This window comes from Amblyomma mixtum, chromosome 9 (assembly GCF_055824585.1).
Source record: "Amblyomma mixtum isolate Tamu chromosome 9, ASM5582458v1, whole genome shotgun sequence".
NCBI lineage: Eukaryota > Metazoa > Arthropoda > Arachnida > Ixodida > Ixodidae > Amblyomma > Amblyomma mixtum.
In genome coordinates this window covers 79,488,291-79,504,564 of record NC_143020.1, presented here as the reverse complement: position 1 = coordinate 79,504,564, position 16,274 = coordinate 79,488,291, and the positions used below count along the sequence as shown (strand labels likewise).

At 44.5% G+C, this 16,274-nt stretch overlaps 1 protein-coding gene across 4 annotated transcripts in view; it reads right to left on the bottom strand.

Moving 5' to 3' along the window:
* LOC149329852 (uncharacterized) overlaps positions 1-11,330 on the bottom strand; it is a 29,151-nt gene extending 17,821 nt beyond the window's left edge. For 2 of the 4 annotated variants that reach the window (XM_089560582.1, XM_089560585.1), the window contains exons 1-5: positions 11,082-11,329; positions 7,433-7,670; positions 6,271-6,375; positions 5,913-5,987; positions 3,965-4,066 (exon numbers count right to left, since the gene is read on the bottom strand). In XM_089560582.1, coding sequence (XP_089416708.1) covers positions 3,965-4,066; positions 5,913-5,987; positions 6,271-6,375; positions 7,433-7,666 — 516 coding nt within the window. In that variant the 5' untranslated portion in view covers positions 7,667-7,670; positions 11,082-11,329. Of the gene's footprint in view, positions 1-2,626; positions 2,687-3,964; positions 4,067-5,912; positions 5,988-6,270; positions 6,376-7,432; positions 7,671-11,081 lie in introns of all 4 variants that reach the window. The other 2 variants (XM_089560581.1, XM_089560584.1) reach the window with 2 other exon arrangements.
* Between the last annotated feature and the right edge of the window lie 4,944 nt (positions 11,331-16,274).

Below are 16,274 nucleotides of genomic sequence, written 5' to 3'. Positions count from 1 at the left end.
CTAATGCAATCTAATGCAATAAAGGTCAAATGAAGGTCAATGGTGGTCACCGCCGCGGCACGATGGTGGTCACCGGGTGCGGCACGGCAAAGGCATGAAAGTGCAAGTAGTATTGCTTTCGCAATAAAAGTAAAATTCATTAGTTTAAGAAGTAGCAGCAGTAGGGGAAGGTTGTTTCCACCGGAATTCATAGAATGCATGGCCTTTTTTTTTATGAACGAGAAATCTTGACACCAGATTTGTCATCGACAAAAGGCACTCTAATGCAGCAATCCAAACTACTGAAATCCGTAGAAATTATCTGCAGCTCTAGTAAGCATCTGTAGCAAACATCTGTACGATATTGGTGGTGGCAAATATAACTATTTTGGCAGTAGTATCGCTAACGTAAACAAACACCGATTATTTTCCGGGTATTTTTGTAAAAACTGTTTTGTGCATGTCATTTTCACTTTTAAAATAATTTAATTGCTAGTTTTTCTTTTAATTGTGTGGCTTAAAAATTCGCTTCTGAAGAAACGTATCGGCTTCCAGTTTCATTACTCAGTCGACCAGACTCCCAGTCACAGTTCCTCGCCATCTCAGAACATTTTGTCACGGACTTCGCAGGAACGCTGCAATTACAAACGTCTTGCGATACCTTTTCGGTGAAATGAACAATCCGCTTTGTGGCAACTGCGACTCGATCGAAACCGTGTGAAATATCGTGTTTTATTGCCCTGCGTATGCTGACGAGTGTGCGTACAATAAGCGTTTTATGGAGGAGCTCTCCCCTGTGCCTCTAGCGGTGGACAGTGTTTTAATGAATTTCTTGTTTGCATATTTAAACGACATTGGTCACCTTGACAAGCTCTAGTTTCACCTTTCATGCTACCCTCATTCATTCCCCACGCAGTGAAATTTGTTAACCCATTTGTCGGAGGATGGATTTCATCCTTTGATATGCAATATTATATTCGCCGATGCAAATAATAGCTCATTTAATGGCCGAATTTTATCTTCTCACCTTTTTATCTATTTTATTTTACCGTTTCCGCACCGCTCTTCTTCCACTTTTATCTCCCAAATTCTCTTTCCCTTAGAGAGTAGCATGACAGCGATTTTTAAACGCCGGCTATATAAATGTACTATAAATGTAAAGCAATGTAAATGCACTTGCGATTTGCTCCGATTTGGCTCTTTCAAGAGCTGCGCATAAAAACTTTGTTCCCGACAGCCTTCCGATAAGAGAATCTGCTTAGAATATCAAGCACCCAATGCGTATTAAATCAGGCAAAGGTGCATTCATGATGTACAGCCAAACTGCTATACCTAACGTTCGACTTAAGTTCGTAGTTTTCGAGCGCAACGGCACAAGGCCAAAAAAAACCAAGAAAAAGGCCGAAAACAGTGCTGTGGACTTAAATCTATGAACTAATAGCTTAAACAATGAAAACTATGGACTTAAATCTACAATACCAACTAGCACAAGTAACTCTACTGATGAACTTTCAACCCCTGAGAGTGCATGTGGAAATATTTACTAAGAGTGCTTACCACGGGTTGTTGACTTACTATGGATTCAGTTCTTATAGAGAAGTATTGCTCAGGAAAGTGTCGTATACCAGCACGAAAGCAGGATGTAAAGAAAGAACATAAAGGGTCCCAGAAAAGGGTGTTGGATGTTGCCTAAAATACGCTTGCATTACGCAGAGTACAGGCCACCGAGTTTTCATGCCGCGTACTGGACCTCAAAAGTGAGCCGATAATTTACAATACAATTTCAAAAAATGACTTGGCTTAGCTTATGGTTAAGCCTAGGATGCGAAGCATACCGCTGGCGGAGGCTGCGCGTCCGCAAGCGAGCGCACGAGTTGAGCCCCAGCTTTCACAGCTGTTGTGACGTCAGCGCCCCTAGCGGAAGGAGCGGGAGTTAGGCCGCCGGTGGAGGCTGCGCGTCCGCAAGCGAGCGCACGAGTTGAGCCCCAGCTTTCACAGCTGTTGTGACGTCATATCACGTGGTGCGCCGATGTAGGTCAAGTGGTAGCTACGCGGCCGTGCGTGGCGCAGCAAGGAAGAGCTCAGTTGTGCGGCTAGTATTCTTCGCATAAAACGCGCGCTCCCGCGCCTCGCGGCGACCTGCAGTGCCGAGCTTTCGCCCGAATCCGCGCGCAACGCGTCATGTCGCGCTCTTTATGTCACCAGTGGAGGGCTGCCATTGGTTCGCCGTGACGCCTCTTTCTGACGTCAGCGGCCGAAAGCTTCATCCCTGCGCCCTTCTCCCGCGCACGTCGGCAGCTGGCGGAAGGACCGAATGTGTGGGGCCGGTGGAGACGCCGACATGTAAGCGCGCAAAAAGTGACGAGAGGAGATAGAAAGGCTCGAAGACGGGGAAATTCAAATTTTGACGGGAGATAACTCAGTTTCCACAAGACGCATTAATAAAGTTCTTGCTTGAGAATATTTGTGAAGCGGCATCCTTTAACATCCTAGGCATATCGCAACTTTTTTGAGAGCCCCTTCAGAGCCCCTTTTACGATTCGAGGTGTCCCGGGTGGAAACAACAGTCGTACAAATGGGCAGCTGAGTGCTTCAAGCAGCAATGACGCTACACATAGAGAAGGGCGTCTTATTCATGAGTTCTTACCTCCAATTTTGAAATGGCTTTTTCTATATTTTCAATGCGTTGTTCACAATGAATCTGGATCTGGAAGAAACATGGTGGCAACTTAATCGACCGGTGCTGCTAGAAATGGCATAGTTATTAGAGCAGTTATTGCAGCAGTTATTGCTTTTCATCTCAAAAGCAGATGAAACATGTGAACCAAGAAACGTGCATTCAGTCCAGCGGTTTGTGGAGGTCTTCTCAAGCAAGGCATTAGAGCGAGAATGCGTACTGTGTACGAGTTCCGCGGCCGCGAAGTTGTGATTGGTGCATCTGCCAGTTACAGCAAGAAGCTCTATGTCAGAGATACATATAATTAGCCCATGTGCTTTTTCCATGAACCCGGTGAAATATAAGAAAACAATGGTCGATCTGAGGATTGCGTCTTGCAGTTTTTACTTTACCCTCAGATAAACCCGCAAGCCTTAAGTGTCCTCAGCCTCTGGAGGATAATTACAGGTCCTCATTAGAAAAGACGAAACTGAAAACAGAAAGCACACCTAGATAGTATGCCTACTGTTTGCTCGTCTCTTTTTCAGCTTTATAGCACAGACAAATTCTTTAATACGCTGTCAGAATTTCCTCGTTTGCTAAAGGAGTACAGCAAGAAAAACACTTGTTATAAAGAAGTTAGACAGTGGTACTCTTTGAGTGAACAGCTCTGCATACTTGCCTAAAAATGAATGGTGGAAACAGAATTAAAAATAAAATAAAATGCATGTTAGGCGTACAAGCACTGAGATATACGAAAATGTCAGCTTGCAGATCAATGATGCCGAGGCAGTACTGACAGCATAGATAAAGTAATGAATTTTCGGAAACGCGTCAATCGTTCGCCATCTCTTGAAAATTTCATCGTTCCGTTCATCGCAGCCGGTCACTAGGGCAAATGTGCATTGAAAGCTGCGACACCTGTGACATTACTCGCAATTTAATTCATGAAAGCAGACACATATAGCAGCTCCTGCAGCCTGTATGGCTGTGCGCGCGGAAGACTTTTTTCAGCAAAGGTTAGTAGAACATCTGGTTAAGAGTGTTTGATCGAAAGCAGGCGCTTCAGGGTTCTAGTTTATTACTGAGTTCAGGTAAAGAAGGATCATTGATGTAACATGCGAAACGCTTTTCTGTTAAAGATAGCTCAATGCTCTGAAAAACGGTATGCACTGATTTTTGTTTCCAGATGAGGCGAGACCAAAGAGAGTTTCCCTGCACTCTGATCGTGTTAGGCTTGTTTTCATTTTTATGTTTGTTGAAATAACAACGACGAAAGCATGGTTGAGGCATTTCTGCATAGCGTGAAAACAAATAGGCCAGGCTTACGTTCATCACGTCTTCTCGAGCCGCATTAACCGTCATTGTCAGTAGTTCAGTATCATCCTGTATATCATCAGACGCAGTTTCTCTAAGAGAGGCGTCTGATGCCTGCAGTAAAAAAAATACATAAAGAAATGAATAACGCATTCCGAAGCAAGAGTAAGAGTTGTACTAGTGGGACAGCTGGGTTCTTATCTCTAGATTTTAGTTTGCTCCTTCCAACTTTTAAATCCGTTATTCACATCGAATACGACCCTGAAAAGGAACACACTGGCAACTTATCGATTCATATTGCTGAAAGCAGTGCCAATATTGAGAAAAACTTTTCTTCCAACTGTCGGAGCACAGAAGACATGCGATCACATTCAATCCGAGAACTATGGAGTTCTCGACGAAAGCGCGTAGATATACAGCAGCCGCTTGTGAGGCTGTAAGCCAGCCGCTTTGTCGATGAAGTTCTTTCACAGGCTACTCCTTTTCACATAGGAGAAGAAATCACACTATAATGAACGACATAATGCGCAGCATAACGCAGCTACAATAAACCATGCATGACAAGTGCTTCAGACAACCATTCTAGCCATGAATCTGCCTTGAAAGCATCATAATCATCATCATTATCAGCCTGACTACGCCCACTGCATGGCAAAGACCTCTCCCATGTCTCTCCAATTAACCCGGTCCTTCGCCAGCTGCGGCCACAGTATCCCCGCAAACGTCTTAATCTCATCCGCCCACCTAACTTTCTGCCCCCCCCCCCCCCCCCCCCCCCCCTGCTACGTTTGCCTTCTCTTGGAATCCACTCCGTTACTCTTAATGACCAGCGGTTATCTTGCCTTCGCATTACATGCCCTGCCAAGCCCATTTCTTCCTCTTGATTACGACTAGGATGTCATATCAAAGCACATCAAAGGAAACACGTAGAGCACGAATGTAATGTAAAGTAGTCCATCAGGTGGTGGATTTAACGTCTAGTAAATTGTAATGTTTCGGTTGCGTTCAAAAAAAAAATTATAAGCGCCCTTATTGACTACAGATCCTTATGCAATAAATATATAAATGTCAATGAAATGATGCTGCCTTGTTTTGCAACACTGATCGTGAACGTGTTGTTTTCGCGGATTTTTTTTTTACAGTGGGTTGTAGAAGGAACGTGCAAGATACAAACGCCCTTAAACACTGCGACTACTTTCTATTGGCCGTTTCGCAAGTCAGAAGTCAGGCAGCGGGAAGTGTGCTTGAATGATATGTTTAGCTGTGGCTCTTCCGACTGCTTGCAAACCATGAGGGACGGGGGTGTAACGTCCCAAAGCGACTCAGGCTATGCGGGACTATGAGGGAGTGGCAGTCGATGCAGTGCCTGAGGCGGAAAGTCAGGCCTTCATTTTATTATCAAGTCATAAAGGGCGTTTACGACATTTGAACCTAAGGTAAGCTGGACGTCAAAATCCGTACGTTCTCTTTAAGTTCTTCTGCACAGCAACATGACGCTTCGTTCTTACTGCGGGAATCTGTTGAGCACCTGTCATCCGCATTTTGTTGGTGACTCAACTAACGATCTGCAGACTCTTTCGCCAAGCTCTTTTTGTAATAACATCGATATTCTTCCGCTGCGGCACTTTTAGCTATCACATCGCCACTCTTCCGCTGCGGCGCATTTAGTTACCGCATCGATACTCTTCCGCTGCGGTTCTATTAATTACCACATCGATACTCTTCCGCTGCGGTTATTTTCGTTACCACATCGATACTCTTCCGTTGCGGCTCTTTTAGTTATCACATAGATACTCTTCCGCTGCGGTTCTTTTAGTTACCCCATCGATACTCTTCCGCTGCGGTTATTTTAGTTACCGCATCGATACTCTTCCGCTGCGGCTCTTTTAGCTATCACATCGATGCCAGAAGCACTGGCTAAATAAAACCCGATTTTCGGGAGAAATGCTCTGGCTATTACCTGAAAAGAAGCAGGTTGATGACTGACGGCTGGGTTGTGAGCAGTCTGGCCGCAAGAGCATTGTTTAAGATGGTCCTGGAAGGAGAATTGAAAGAAATGATTTCGGTAATAGGAAAACGTCAGTTCAGTGAACTAGATAAAGTGCAGATTAACAGATAAAAGTAAAGCAGTGGTTTGTTTGCAGTTTCACTTGATGGAGTGAGAGCACGAAATATCAGCTTTGAATTACTCGCAGATGAGTTGCATGCATTGCGTTTAATTTGTGTGAACTCATGGCCAGTATTCCAGCGTTTGAAGAGTTTCTCATTATAAAGAAAAAAGTTGAGTGCAGAGATTAGCCCCGGTGAGAATTTCTTACCTTGAGTTCACTGAAAATGATATGCACTGGCCTTCTATGAGCAGAGTTGGGGCAGATGATCTTCATTTTCCTTATTATTTCTCGAATTGATTGATCTGTTTTGAGCTTAAATGAAGGAAAAAAAATATTATTCATGTACATACATACCATCTGCCGGATGTTGACTTGAATGGAAAAAGCAAAAGTACTTCGTATAATGACTAAGAAATTGCTTAAAATCAAAGAAAATTTCTGCCAGCTAACGGAAACAGATCAAATTCGTTTCATGTCTTGTGTTGTCACCATCTTCCTGGGGAATCCGGTTTTAAAGCTAACATATTGTGAAGTAAAAGGATCGCAGGCAGAAACAACAAGAAATCTCATTCTTTAGAAACGGTGCCATATGGCAGCAATGGCTTAAAAGCACATGTCTATTATTAAAGAGCGCGTTCATTTTATACATGGACATTTTATTTTTGCTTCCAGCTAAGATGACTTTGATGGCTTAATAGCCTGCGCGAACTGAACTTTCTTGAGGGAATTAGCTCCGGGGAAGCTAGCTTACGCACTGTGGCTTGCAACTTATACCAGTACCCCCTTTGGTTGCAAGAGCGCCTTGACTGTTCAAAGTTATAAGGTCTGGGTACATTCGGTGCCTCTGAGACAAGTGCTTTGTATACAAACAAGTGCCGTGCATATGGGTCTTCTTATCAGCCTAAAATGTAGTGTTATTTTCTGGTTTTCCAGCTTTTGAACTTAGACAACAAAACAACTTTTACCAGACATACTCTGCTTCATCTGATTGCATTCGCATTTGAAGAACCAGCGCACGATACCTTGCAAATCTTTAACTGCGTTAAAAAAACTAGAGGAGGCTGGGCTACATGTCACTGAACAAGACGTTCAAATTATTGTCTTTCAAAGAGACACTCAACGGGACTAATATTACTCTTAATTTGATATTAACGCATGTGCAGCATGCTCCTGGAACGCATGCGTTGGCTATGGAGTGTCGGTGTCTTCAAGAATGTCGTTTTCGGCCAAAAAAAAAAGCAGATGTGCTTCTTCCTCTGATTCCAGGAGCAGCGCAGTGTTTTATGACAGCGTTAAGACCATGAAGTGTTAAAGGCAGCGAAGCGACTTTTAAAAATATCGAAAAGATTGCATCAAACTTGCTCCTTACTTCTGATTGTTGGTATTGCCTTTCGCACTGAGGACACTCAAAGGAATTGCGCTTGGTGCACATTTTCAAGCAGGAAGGGCAGTAGCGATGACCACTGGGATCTATGCGCAGCACGGCCGACACGTTGTCGCACTGTGAGCACATAGTGTTTGGCGGTAAATCGTCGCAGAAGGTCACAGCCTGGTCTTCGGGGATCTCAGGTGTGAACCCACGGATGAGCACCCTTCCTGACATGGTTCTGCACGAGTATTGAAACAAGAGTGCAGAGAAGCATTACGTTTTGAGAAAGGTAAACAGTCTCAAGCGATTCGAAAGTTACAGAAGTGGTTTTGTCGGAACAGGCCAGCTATCCCATCCCACGTGAGAGTAAACATGACTTCGTAAGATAGGTGAATAGTGTGTGTCCCGAAGCTGATGAATTACTTCAGGCTTCGTTAAAAAATAAACTGCCTCGGAACACTTTAACATGGGTAGTGTAAGTCTAACGTGATTACTATCAAACAGCCTCGGACTGCACCTGGGCCTCAAAGGCTTATCAAACATATAGGACAAGGACAAAAAGTTTGCAGGTCTCGGAGGCCATGTACACTATTAATTTTTGTGCTGCTTTTCACGGATTATTTGCGTTCTTACAGAGGCCCCTGTATTCGAGGAGTTTTTTTTTTCGAAATGAGACAGAACCACACCGAATTTAACAGCAGTTCAGCTGTAACTCCAAGTTCGCTCATAGATATATCATTTGAAAAATTATCAAAATTTGAATGGGCCATACAACTAGGATTTTAGAAAATATCACGCAACTGTCCAATGAGTGAGTGTGAATAAAAAACTTCCGCACTTTTCCCGGTTTCTGTCACAGTGGATTTGGCGGATTTAAAAAAAAAAACACTCCTAATTTTTGAGGCTCTCATCCCGCTTTTATGGACTTCACTCCGGGAAAGAAACGCGAAGATGCATACGTCGCAATTTCTGCTTTGCAGCAAGGTATTCCTTACAATCGCTTTATGTAAGGACCTTGATAGACACTTTACCTCAAAACAAGTATCAGGTAAGCTGGGCATTACGGCTGAAAGCAAACAAGTAATATCGTATTTTGTTTACATGAACTGTTCAACTGTTCGCATTTCATGGTCCTCTGTTATGCAGGTAAGTTTAGTCCTGTATTGAATATGTTTATTCCCCTTGAAGCCAATGTGTTACACCACTACAGGTATAAGTTAGTTTTATTTTTTAAAGGGCGGCGGGGGGGGGGGGGGGGGGGGGGGCTGGCCAAATGGTTGAGGGGCACGGCTGCTGAGCCAAAGGACCGGGGTTCGATCCCGGACGCGACGGTCGCATTTCGATGGGGGCGAAACGCAGAGGTCCATGCGCTGTGCGATATCAATGTACGTTAAAAACCCCAAGTGGTCGAAATTATCCAGAGCCCTCGACTACGTCGTCCCTCGTAGCCTGAGTTGCTTCGGAACGCCAAGCCCCACAAAACAAGAACAAACCATTCTAAGGGGCTCTTCCTTTGTTATTTGCCTTCCAAGTCCTCCACGCTCTCTGTTGTTCAACTGACATGCACCCAAATGAACAGGCATTCCTGGATATCAGATTTTTTTTTCCTGTAGTACATGCGACACAAATGCTGACATCATTTAACCTCGATGAAGGCCTTTAGACAGTTAGGCACAAAAAAACACTATACCAGTAGCTTAAGTGCATATCTTAGCCGCTACAGCCCGCGACTTCCGCGCCAGCAGAGGCAGCAACAGGACAAGACATCATCGCTCATGCCAGGAGCAATGATAGAGCGGCGGCCAAAGGCTCCAAAATTATTTGGCCTGTGTGTTTAGTGTGTTCTGCGACCTTCAGTCTTTGGCAACCTTGAATTTTCTTATTTGATTTTTGATTGCTGAACTTCTTTACGGTCATTTTAGAATGTTTTCTAACTACTGTTTAAGCTCCATAACGCAAAACTAGAAATAAATAAAACGGAAGACCTTATGATGTACTGACCAGGGTTAGAACACGCGCCTTATTGGGACATGTGTTTGCGTGTGTACCTAAACATGTAATGCGCACAAGCACAGTAAACGTCCTGAATTTAACCCAGTAGCAGCGCTGTGTAACGACATCGATAAATGCAATGACTCTTTTCACTTCTCAGTTAGCTAGTGGCATCCATTCAAAAATCGCTCATGAGGGAGTTGGTGCGCGTTAGTCAAGCACAACTATAATACGAAATCGATAGCCTGAGCAGCAGAAACTTATGAGCCCTAAGCGACACGACTACGCACACTATATACACACAAAATGCAAAATTAGCGCGTTTAACGATACATAATTAGCAGATTGTACGACAGGCATTGTTTCGAACAGCTATAGACGGGGCCACTTTAAGCACATTTTAAAAAATGAGACGCCAAACTTACAAAAGCGAACTAAAAGGAACTTCAAAGCGGATGGAGTAAAGAAGATTGACCCCCGCGCATGGAGCAATTAAAGATAAAACTTAAGAGAAGTATCGACAACTTGAGAAAAACCACACCTAAGGGTTTTGTAACGCAAGGATGGATGTCAGAGCAGCCAGGGACAGTAATACTTTGGCATTCCACGCGCAAGCAGTGTTAAGTGTCTCTGCCAAATTTTGTTGAACAGCAGATTACTTATCATACTAAGCAGTATGGCTTAATATCTTACTACAGACAGACGCGTAGACCAAGAAGAATGTCGGGCATCAAGGCAGACAGGCGTTTACAGGCGTTATTTTTGCCTTCACAGAAGGGAACACATAACATGCTTCTCTGATTGCAACAGTCTAGAAGGCGCCTTCCTTAGATAAGTCACCGCGTAGCGTTGATAACTTATCAGAGCCTGTGCCGACGCTTCGAATGCAGGCCGCGCTGGCTGTATCTGTGCGAAGCTCAGAAAGGTTCCACGGCTATCAGAAGCGAAAAAGATTCTTACATTTCGCCAAGCATTACACCCAAGGTTGATGCTTTCAATGTTTCCCAAAACATCCAAATAATGGAAAGTTTATCAAGGGAACGGGTTCACCTTAGCGGATTTCAATTATAGCCGATAGCAGCAACAAAAAAGCGGCTGCAAGCCTTTTTTTTACCGCAAAAAAAAGAGAGAAGACTAAAAACGCACCCTCAAGGGCGTCATCCTAACTATTGCAATTTGACACAGCGCAGAAAAACGCGCTATGTTTTAATGCGAACCCGCTATTCTTTAATAGCAGGCGCATTAGCGCGCTTTTTACTAGAAAAGACAGTAGCTAGTTGGATTTCGCGAGGCCAAGTGCACGACCTACAAAAAAAGTTTGGCTCCTGGCGCCGCCAGATCGCCTTCAGGCTACGGTTGACCTGGAGGTAAGATTGCTGCAATTCATTACAAACTCCGCTTTTTAAACCGCGTCGCCATTAATCATGTAATTGTAGGACACACAAAAAACCATGGTCGCCCGGCACGAGTGACAATGTTGTTATTGTTACGAAACGCTCGCGAAAAAGGTGACTTGTTAGTCGGCTTAAAGAAAGGCCTGTTCATTCACGGCATTCCTAAAATAATGCAGTTACGATTTCATGAAGTAGAGTTTAGGATGCAGGCAGGAAGCATGACAATCACGAATCTTAGGAAAGGAGACAGAAAAGCGACGTACCTCCTTCTCGAAGCGAAGCGTCTAGCCTGACTCCGAAACTACCCAAGCCGGTACGAACCCCGGTTCCCATAGCGACAAACGATATGCGTCCAGTTATTTTTTTTTGTGTGCGCTTTAGAAAGCGGCAGGCGCGAAAACAGGCACGGCGCGAAGTCCGTTTATATGTTCCCGTTCGCGCAGAGGCTGCCAAACGGCGACTCTCAAGGCCGAACAAGCAATACTACGCTTTTGTCGACTGGAAACGCGCCTGGCAACCCGCCAAGGCCAGTTGTAGCTAGCATAGAAGTCCCTACGTTAAAAAAAAACGTGCCGGTAGGGTGAATACACTGCTACACCCTAGAGGCAGCTTATGGTGCGAAGGCAGCGCCATCTTTGAAGTGAGTGGACATCTAAAAAATAGTCATAACAGAAAAAAAATAAAGAGAAATAATGCCGTAATATAAATGCTATCTGGCGGGAAAAATAAAAGCTTTAACGTCTCAACTTTCAGCGAGACCCACGAGACAAGGAAAAAGTAGGAAGACACGAGAGGTGTCTTCACTCTCACACAACTTCTAGATGGCGCTCGTTCCTTCCTTCTTTCTTCCTGCGGCACCAGGAGCGAGTTGGGCAGGAGCAACACCGGCGCCAGATCGCGACGCTGCTATTTCCGGTCAGATAGCTGACTGTGTGTGCACGCGGAATGACGATAAACTTCGCCCTTCCTCTCGCGTGCCCACGTGACACGGGAACACACTTGATAAATTCCATACGCGCCGTTAGTCTGGCTAGCCACTGACGCTCGCGTCGGAGGAGGTGCGCCCGGATGGCCGCCCGTATTACGTCAATTTAAGTAAGTGGCGAAGGCGAAGCTGAAATGCGGTCTAGAACCAAGAGCTAGCGACATTAGTAAGGCTGCGGAATTGAAGCGCCATGATGAAGTGAGCGGCCAAACAAAATTAACAAAAAATAATTGGTTACATTTCATGATTAATAATCATTTCAAATTGAACTTTAATTCCTGATTTCAAAAATATTTTAGTTGTGTATATTTGGTTCGGAAGTGCAATGCTTTCTTTTTAAAATATATACTTGTGTTCGCATTCCCTCACACTAGGAAGCAGCGCCTCTTATGCTGCACTTAATACTCTTAGTTCTCTAGGTCTTGATGTTCAATGACAAAGCAAGCGGTTGAAACCACCCTGGTCATTTGCGAGTCTCAACTGTATGGTATGTATTCCTAACATAATGTTCCATCACTTTTAAACAAATATCCAAAAGGGTTTTTCCATCTAAGAAAGAATTTAAAAATTATTTCTGTAACCTCAACTGAACTCCCACGTTTAACCCTGATTTATTGTGTCTTGCCTTAGTTTTAAACTAATTGTCCTTTGGCCGTGTGCTTCCATGTCAACAAATGATTTTTCTTTTTTTATTGTCTCACTGTTTGTTTCATCTGTATGTATGCTTTTGGAACCTGCTTCATTACCATAAATTTTCAATGTGATGTTTGATGAGCGCAGTTTCTTTTGTTAATCTATGTCGACTGCTGTCCTGTAAGGTGGCCTCTGGACCTTCGTCAAGTTGCTCTGTGCAAATTTTAGTCCAGGGTACCATTCAGAGTTTGTATTTGTACCGCTCTGGAAAATAAACGAATTGAATTGAATCGAACAAGCATGCTAAGCGCAGTTCTCCTTTGGTGGCAACGCGTTCTCTCGTACTCGGACATTCAGAAGCAGATTATGCTCATCATCTTGAAATTTTTGCTGATGGTTCTGTGGATAAGGCCAGAGGAGCTAGCACAGCAGCTCTTCGCATTCCTTCTTTGAACACTGCCTGGTCTGTACGCTTTAGTGAAGTCGTGTCCTCCGGAACAGCCGAAAGCGCGTTGCAATTGAGGCGGCTTTACGCAAGCTAGGATCGTGTCCGGCTCAACATATTGTGATCATGACGGATTCAAACTCTTCTTTTCAAAGGTTACAGCGTGGGTTCTCGACTGACGCCTTGTCTATTAGCTCTCTACGCGTGGTGCATAATATGCACTGCTGAGGTCTCTTCAAGAGATTCCAAAGGGTGCCCTCACATATAGGGGTCATAGGCAACGATGCGGCGCAGTCTCGCCCATACAGTGTTGTCAGCTAAACCACCAAGAAAGGTCCCTCAAGATGCCAGGATACTCTTCAGAGAAACGGTGCTCGGCCATGTGAGAACCCTCTGATGTTAATCCAAGACATATGTGACCAAGGGACTAAAAAGGTGTCAGGCCATACTGCAACATCGCATTGCTCGTACCCCTGACTGGATGTATAAGACGGCTCTGGCATCGTCTCCGCTGTGTTCCACATGTGGTGTGTGCGGTGATATACAGCGTTTTCTTATGTGCTGTCCAGTGTACAACGCGGAAAGATGTGTGTTGTTCGCTTCCCTCAAGAATACAGGAGTCCCCGGCAGTTTCCATCAGGACATTGTCTACTCGCGCGGAAAACAGTTGTGTAGAAAGGAGGCTCCACACCTTCGTTTAAACTTCCTCCAGGACTGGTATTTGTACTCCAGATGGTTACAGCAAGAGTTGACTATTGACTGTTTTAGGTGATTCTGTTTAAAGCCATGCAGATCGTTCAGATTCCTGATATGTGCCTGGTTTGTGAACCGTATTCAGCATTGCCGCCGCGGTGGCTCAGTGGTTATGGTGCTCGGCTGCTGACCCGAAGGACGCGGGTTCGATCCCGGCCGCGGCGGTTGAATTTCTTTGGAGGTGAAATTCTAGAGGTCCGTGTACTGTGCGATGTCAGTGCACGTTAAAGAACCCCAGGTGGTCGAAATGTCCGGAGCCCTCCACTACGGCGTCTCTCATAGCCTTAGTCGCTTTGGGACGTTAAACCCACCGACCGACCGACCGACCGACCGACCGACCGACCGACCGACCGACCGACCAACCGTATTCAGCATTTAAGTGTCGCTACGGTGGAGCAATTGAACTTCACAGATGTTTCAAATAAACTTTCGGTAAATAATAAAAAAGTAACAGTTTAAATGAACCTAAGAACTGTACAGGCATTTTCTCGCAGGAAACAAAAACAAAACAGTCGTAGTATATATGATTTGAGTCACGTAGGCTTATGAAACCCGTTAGTGTATCATAGACGAATAGGTGTGTCAAGCGGCACCCCAATATTTAAAGCATAATGGCGACTGGGTATATTGGATTGTTGGTTTCAGATTTGTCTGATTTCAACTTCACTCACCACCATTATGCAGAGAAGAAGACCTCAGTAATAGCTATTTTTTAAATATTTATTTTTTCGCGATTTGGTACCACGGACGCCTCGCTTTATGGAGAGTTTGCTCGGGAGTCGAAACGTCCATACTAGCTAGACACGACTTTATTCGCTTTCAAATTACCGGGGTACAGTATATTGCGAGCGTCTATGGCGTTGCAAATTGCTATCAAGAGAGGGTAGGCCAGATTTTAAAACATGGTTTGTCTCAAATGAACCGTCATTGAGAAGTGGACGCCTTAATGAAGAAATCAAGAGGCAAGGGAAGGACGGGGGGGGGGGGGGGGGGGGGTTCACAGATATGATCTCCGCCTGCTGGCCCAGGAAGGGAGTGGGACAGAATATTGGAGTCCTTCCCGCTCCTTTCTCTTTTCTTGAAATACGGTCCGGGCCAGAGAAATATACGCGAGGAAGGCCTAGGCGCATTTCTAAAGATAGAATGTTCTTACCTCCAGAAAATTTCAGGCTGACCTTCGGTAATACGCATACATGATGAGCAAAACTTTTTTCTTTGGAAATAAAAAAATAAGAGTACCAAAGCAACAACGAAAAGTAAGTCCTACGAAAGAGAGAACGATGACAGCAAAAGCATGTTCTTTATTTTTTAAAGGAATCCATCTTTCGGACGAAGCTACACAGCGAGTTTTAAACTTTCATTCGGTACCACTCCGAACTTCCCTGTTTTTTTTTTTTTGTGTACACGAGATGACCCAAATCAAGAATAAGGAATTCTTTTTTTCGTGTTTCCACCAAACACACTCACCATCACCAGCTACAGCTCAATTTGCGCTAATAACGACGGTAACAGTAGAATGACAATCCACACAGAAAAAAAAGAAGGGGTAAAGAGGGTTGGAATTTAAAAATTTGCTCCCAGCAGTGCCTGCTTTTGTTCTGCCTGTTCATTACGCTTGAAAATGAGGAAATAAAGCTTCCTCTGAAGTTATCAGAATGCAAAAAAGGAAAGCTGAGAATTTCGGAGCTGATTTAAATGGTACCTGAGAAAAAAACTGACTTTTGCTAGCTTGATATGGGGCCTTTTTGGCGTATAGGAAGGTAGAAAACTTCTAGGGACACAAATATTGTACGCACGAGTTCGATCCCGGCAGCGGCGGTCGAATGTTGATGTAGGCGAGATTCCAGAGGCCCGTGTGCTGTGCGACGTCAGTGCACGTTAAAGAACTCCAGGTGTTCGAAATTTCCGGAGCCCTCCACTACGGCGTCTCTCATAGCCTTAGTCGCTTTGGGACATCAAACCCGGTAAAATATAAAAAAAAAACATTTTACTCCATGCAGTAGGCGACTCTGGGCAAAGTTGTTCTGTAATGCAAAATGCATAGCAGTTTGAAAATGCCTGTTGTCTTCGGAACCATTGACCTGCTGTGAAAAAAAATCTAGGGGATGCATTTACAATTCATCTGCAAGTCGAATGAAATGTATCATTCTATATGAATAACAAAATCACCGGATAGTTACGAGTGCGTAACGAAACTTTCTGAGCGTTAGCTGTAGTGCGAGAGCAAATAATCTTTCACAGACAGTTTATGGAGTTTACCGTCCCAGAGCGACTCAGGCTATGGGGGACCTTTTCACCGACATGTTTTTTCCTTAGAAAGCCAGTCTGCCAGAGGTAAATTCAGACTTGTCCACAACAACGAGTACTACAACGATGCCCTCCTCTTGGTTTAGGCGTGCTTTGAACAAACACCTCCCACATCCTAGGCGGACGCCCAAGCCATTAGGCGACTAGTCTCCTTCGTACCTCCCTACATCTTCCCTTTTCCTTTGTTCTGCTGTTCCTCCCACTTAGATAACACTTTCTTCCCATTTTTCCTCGTGCATTTCCTGTGGCCCTCCTCCTCCTCAAAATCGGAGAGGCGATTTCCCTCTGTCCAGGTGGCAAGCTTCAAGCAGCACGCTGCGCTTCAGACTAAGG